Below are 6,134 nucleotides of genomic sequence, written 5' to 3'. Positions count from 1 at the left end.
CCAGCCAGGGCTGGCCTTTGTGTGAGAGCCCTGTCTCTGGCTCCATGCTTCTGAAGCGCTTTGCTCCGTGACAGACAGTATCTCCTCTGGGCACAAATAACTGAGCCTCACTTTAATTATCAGAAGTTATTCTACAGCTCAGCTAATATGTTTAATAAGCCTTTCGTGTTCCTGTACAGAACGGAGTGCCATTTGCTTTCACCTTAGAGGGAAATCTAGTCTTTAAAACCTGTTGGATTGATTGTCTTTTGATTTTTGCCCAGATGGGGATTCATGCTTTCCTCCACGGTGATTCCAGTAATGCAAACCTATTAACTTTCACATTTAAAAAGCCAAATGTTGGAATCACATAATTTAACCATCTTATTGTTTGCTTAACCATAAAGTCCCTGCAAACCACCAATATACTGTGAAACATAACTTCCCTAGTGGTGTTGTTAGAGGATGCTTGTACAAAGTGTTCTTCATGCTGCCCAGGCAGGATAACTGGGCTGTGGTCCTGCAGACAGATGTGTTCCACTGTTACTACCAGTTTCACTTCCTTTACAATAGGGTATAAATTCCACTTTGCACTTTAAATCCTGCCTAACACGATGTGCACACACCCTAGATGTGATTAAATCACAGTAGCGCTCCGAACCCCATCCCTTTCACACAGCCCTCCAGTGGTTTCTCTTCCAGCACAAAACCTGGTCTTTCTGCTTAAATCCAGGTGAGTTTCTGAGCATGCTGGATTTCAGGGAATAGCCCATGGACCTATTCCCATGTAAGTCAGTGATTCGGATTCAGCCACCAGCAGGGAAAGTGTTGCTGTTTTCTCCTGGTTGCAGGCAGGATCTTACAGGTCGGAGGGAGCTGGAGCAGCGCAGAGGCAGTCGGACAAGCCATGGGCAGTGGTTCTCCATTGCGTTGTGGGTTTGATGTTTTAATCATCTGGAGGAGCCCCACAGGGGCTCCAAGTGAGCTGCGCCACGTGCTCCACAGTAATGGGCTCTTGAGCAGCAGCAATCACTAGGAAAGAGCAACTCAAGGACTCATCAGCTCTCCCAGACACTTGATCTGGAAGATGAAGCTGAGCTGCAGGCATGCATTAATAAGCACCTCCTGGCTCTTGAGTGGTTCTCACAGATCTGACCTTTGGACACTGAATTTTTCTGGGCTTTGTACAGAGTCGCCCAGCATTTTTCCACAGGAATTTTGTCCCAGTCCTTCATGGCTAGCACTGGGGAGCTTCCAGTCCCTTGGACAGAGCTTCCGAGGCTGTGGTGCTCCTAAGTTCTGGACATGTGTCTGTGACAACGGTGTGGCCAGGCTGTACAGGGTTTGAGTGGTTTCTGTGCTGCTTCCAATGGGAGAATTCATTATCTAGTTGTTTTTCTTCCATGGAATGCTAGTCCGGAGGCTCTCATGTATCATCCTTACAGCCCCGATTGCCAGAAGTCCTGTTAAGGTTTTGGTGTCAGCTTTGAGACCCGGGTGATGGAGGTTGAAGTGCTGGTGGTGGAGTGCTTCTTGCTCTGGCTGCTGTAAAGCGCTGTTGGGTGCCGTTGTTCTGGAGCCCCTCCGACAGTGCTGGAGCTGCAGGACACGGATGTGGCTCTTTGGGATGAGCTTTGTTTTCCCTTGGATTTGCAGAAAGGAGATAAGTAACATTAATCTGCTGAGAAACAAGCTGCTAACTTGCAGCAATTCAGAGGTGTTGACAATCACTGATGTATTCCAGCTCCTTCTGATGTTCCAGGCACCTGAAAGCTGTGCCCCATGACCAGTGGGTGCTGGTGGTGCAGGAGGCAGCCTAATGGCTTAGCACCTTCAAAAGAGATCAAGCTGCTGTTGTGATCGTGACACCATAATCCTTCAGGTGGTTAAATGGGTTGAATGTTTTATTTGGTCTTGCCCTAAGCTCTTAAGAGTAAAATCTTTTTTAACTTTCATGTGTGATCAAAACAAGCGAGAAAGGCTCTATACAAATATTAGAGCTCTCATAATCTTTTAATTAAAAAGAAAAAGAAAGCTTAAAATATTTTCAGAGTTCCCCAAGTGCTCTTGTTGTGGCTGAGATTAAATGCAGTCGATCTGAAAAGGGATTTTAGTGGCAATAGGCAAGTAAATGGATAATAACTGCCAGATTGCTATGTCTGATCTTCAGCCTTGCACAGGGATGTATTCTGCCACCTTAAATTGCTGTGAAGGTCTGTGCTGCCCCTTCGTGTAGCTGGTAGGTCTGTGTGTAAAGGGAGGAAAGAATTCCATCCCTGGCAGTGTTCAAGGCCAGGTTGGATTGAGTCTTGGGTGACATGGTCTAGTGTGAGGTGTCCCTGCCCATGGCAGGGGGTTGGAACTGGGTGATCTTAAGGTCCTTTCCAACCCAACCCATTCTGTGATTCTATGAATTTGTGAAGTCCTTTGCCCAGCTGCCTTTGCAGGAGTCATTTCACTCTCACGTATACTCACCTCTGTGGAGCATCTCTTTATACTGCACAGTAACAAAATAAGTTTAGGAGGCAAAATGAAGACTAATGAATGCAGCTGAAACTGAATTATGAAGAATTCTTGGGCTGTTGGAAGAGCAGAACTTTCCAGTAAAAATGAATGCATTGAAAAATATGTAGCACTCTGAGTGGAAAGCTTGGGAAAAGTCTGCATTGGAATTCTGAGCCTGGCTGTGGTCCCTGGAGGTCTGAGCAAGGTGCTGCATGGCTGCTGCAGGACCTGGAGCCACCCTTCTGATGGCAGCTAAACCTGTGAACATAAGAACAAGGAGAAAACTGACCAAAGGATCTGATAGGTTTAACTTTACAACCTGGAGCTCCCCTGAGGCTTCTCCTCTGCAGAGCAGCTCCTCAAACCCAGTGCGCTGTGGCTTCAGGCTGTGCTCGCACCCGTTCCCAGCTGGAATGCGGCATGGAGAAGGATTCCCGCAGGTACCTGCTCCACTGCTGACATCCAGCGTGTGCCCGAGCACCGAGCGCTGCCGTGCTTAATACTGCACTGGGAACAGCACAGGGCTTCCCAGCGAGCTTCGTGCCACAGGGTGGAATGTTCATCTCGGCTCTGCCGAGCTGGTGCAGAACAAGATTCCCTCTCATCACCATGGAGGTTACATCGGTCCTACATTCTGAGCAACCTCTGCTCTGCGGAGTATCTAAAGCAAGACACTAGTGTCCATCCTGCCCTGTGCCACCCCATTCCTACCACGTAACGCAGATGCTCTTTCCGATCACTTTAAGCTGCCGCATCCTGTGAGGGTTTGAAGGGTTGTGTGGACACATTTTGCCTCCAGACAGGTCCCTGCTTGGTATTCTGGGGTTTCTGTCTCACCAGTCCCATAGAAAATTACATCTAGTCACAGTCCCCTTATGGACTTACACCTTTGCTTTCGATTTTGCCATCTTAATGAGATGCAGAGCTCTCTTTTCTCTGCTGGTGCTTTCAGGAGAGGGAGAAGTGCCTTAACAGTCCGGTTTTTTCACAATAGGAAGGGGATGTCTCATCACCACAAAGAAATATTTGTGATCTCTGATGCTTCTCTGCACGAGGCTGCAGCCCTCAGAGGCTTCATGTCACTGCTGCTGCTGTCTCTAGTCATTTCCAACATCTTCTATCAGCCTGCATCCAGTCATTGCTGTGACTTACAACCCAAAGAATCAGGGCGGGGGGGAATAGCTGCTGCCTTCACTGATGGAAGTGCAGGTACCTGCAGGCATCAGACCGGGAAGGTGGGAATTGCTGCATCGCACTGGCTTTGGGAGTGAGGTGAGGAATAAGGGGATGATTCTGCTGGCAGGAAAAGTCACCTTGGCTTTTTCACCTCCTTGTCGTCTAGTTCCTAGCGTGGGGTCTGTGTTTCAGACGTGCTGACAGGGACAGAGTCAATGGCTTTCAGGCTTGGGTGTGAGGATCTGTCCAGCCGCAGGTGAAATCTCCTTAATCCCAGGTTCGTCTTCCAAAGAAAACGGGATTTCTCCCGCAGCCCATGGTTGTGGCTCAGTCACGTTCTCATGCTCATCCCCTGAGAGTGGCAATGATAAAACGTTGGGTGCCATTTAAATGCAGCTATGAATAAAGAGCTTCGCATGCAAGAAATAAGTCAAACATTAGTTCATTGCCAGAGTGCTAAAGTGTTTCTAACTTTATATTTTGCTTCTTGCAGCAAAGTAAGACTTTCTCACTTCCCTCCCACAGCAAAAGGGAACGTAAGGCAGACTGTCATGAGCTATTTAGCATTTTGAAATGCTTTAAATAGTCAAACTAGCAGCTTTTATGTTTGTGTTTGAGATGGAGAAACATTTTTAACGATTGGTGGTTTGTGAGTGTTTATTATTAATTTCCATGTCGCTGCTCAGGGAATGATGATATTTTCTGTCCTGTAGTAATGTAGCACGTATCAAAATGAGAAATCCATATTGGTGTAGCAGTCAACTTCCAAATCCTCCTGAAGAGAAATAGATGAGAGGCACGGGATGTTTGCACTAGTTGCCAGGCTGGCTTCAGAGCACCTTAGGACTGGTTGTAGCTGTAAAGGGAGCCTGGGGAATGTGGCTTTACAGGACAACACTGCTGTGAGTGCCAAGAGGAAACCCAGGCAGCAGTGATGAGCGACACAGGTCTCTGGTGTGGGGCTGCAGCCTGGAGCTGGGCTCAGAGCACAGGGTCACTGGTCCAGCAGATGCCTGAAGGATGCTGCAGTCGGATTTCTTTAGCAAGCAGGACACATAACTCCTGTGGACACCACCAGCTCTGTCAGCTTCAGCCTCCCTGGTTCCCCTCTGGCAGCAGCTAAATATACGAAGAAGGAGAAAGATGACCAAAGGATCTGATGGATTTAACTTTATAGCCTGGGGCCTGCAGAGCAGCGAGTCCAATACATCACGTTGCTCCTGGGCTGCTGTAAGCACTGGTTGTTTATAACAGTCCAGATGCCCTCATCCTCTCAGACCTCGGCAGTTACCATCAAAAACAATAGAAGCTTATCATCCCCATGAAATTGATAAGGTTCTGAGTAATTTTATATGTAAGATACAATTTCCTTGAGGGAAGTTAATCGATGGCCCTTCCCGAGCAGGTCAGCAGAAGATTTATAACAATATTAACTTTCTGGAGCCATGGAGTCAATCACAGTGGGCTTCGGTCCTAATTATACATCTGAATACATCCCTGCCTTGCTCTCTGTTACCATTCCTGGTGTCAGGCACCGAGGTGGGTTCATCACTTGCCAACCCAGCTCTCATCAGGGCTAAGCTGGAACAACATGGAGCCTCCTGATCAAAGGAGAGCGACGAGCTCCTCGTCACCACCTAAAAATTTGCCTATTCTTGTGTGTCAGAGTGAGGGGTTTGTTCATTATTTAGGTTGCAGACTGGAAAAGAAAAGGAAAACCAGATAAAAGGGAAGTTTTGGATCAGGTGTAATAATGAAGTTGTGTATTTTTGTATCTATCTCGGTGGTATCTGAACTTCCTTTTACTTTCAACTGTTTTCCTGTGGCTTTGTGACTTACACTGCACAAAGCAGGAAAACTCTGGCAAACAAGGGGCAGCTCCACTGTGTACAGACTAATCATCCATTTGTCTCTGAAACGATATGGGGATGGTGCTTGTGTTCCCAAATAGCCTCTTGGAGGGAAATGTGAAGATATTTGAATGAGGGGACTCACTATTGAATAATTTCTTCTCCATTTGTGACGATTTACAATTCCTACAGCTTCCCCTGTTCTTCGTGAGAACAACTGGAAAGGAGGAACCCTGAGATAGTGATAAACCTGTCTCTAAATTGAGGAGTAGATGGCTTTGCACGTTTTGTTTATTCTCTGCTGGCAGTAAGTAGCAATTTAAGCAGGATAAGTTTAGCAGGTTTAGTCACAACAGTGAGAAGACATGTCACTGAGATGAGAGCACTCTGCTTTCCCAGCCAGGGAAATGCAGAGAGTTGGGGAACAATCCTACCCTTCCATGCTGCTCGTTCGATGGGAAATGGTGCACTTCTGAGCAGCACCACGCAGAACATGCAGTGGGACCCTGCTGCTTGTTGTGTCTAATGCGGGCTCGGCTTCGGGGTGCTCACACCTGAACGTCTCCCTCCACAAGACCCAAGCTGAGCCCCCTGAAGCAGCCGCACCCGGCCAGTGCCCCGGGG

General features: G+C 47.6%; 1 protein-coding gene across 1 annotated transcript in view; it reads left to right on the top strand.

The window, feature by feature from the left end:
- Positions 1 to 6,134, top strand: part of ZMAT4 (zinc finger, matrin-type 4) — a 31,519-nt gene that overhangs the window by 18,325 nt on the left and 7,060 nt on the right. Inside the window, exons 4-5 of the mRNA XM_010013665.1 lie at positions 5,703 to 5,710; positions 6,093 to 6,134. The exon at positions 6,093 to 6,134 is cut by the window's right edge and continues 208 nt beyond it. Of these exons, the coding sequence (XP_010011967.1) occupies positions 5,703 to 5,710; positions 6,093 to 6,134 (50 nt within the window). The remainder of the gene's footprint in view (positions 1 to 5,702; positions 5,711 to 6,092) is intronic.

Source organism: Nestor notabilis, unplaced genomic scaffold, assembly GCF_000696875.1.
Source record: "Nestor notabilis isolate BGI_N333 unplaced genomic scaffold, ASM69687v1 scaffold4074, whole genome shotgun sequence".
Lineage (NCBI taxonomy): Eukaryota > Metazoa > Chordata > Aves > Psittaciformes > Psittacidae > Nestor > Nestor notabilis.
This window is presented reverse-complemented; position numbering and strand designations above follow the sequence as displayed.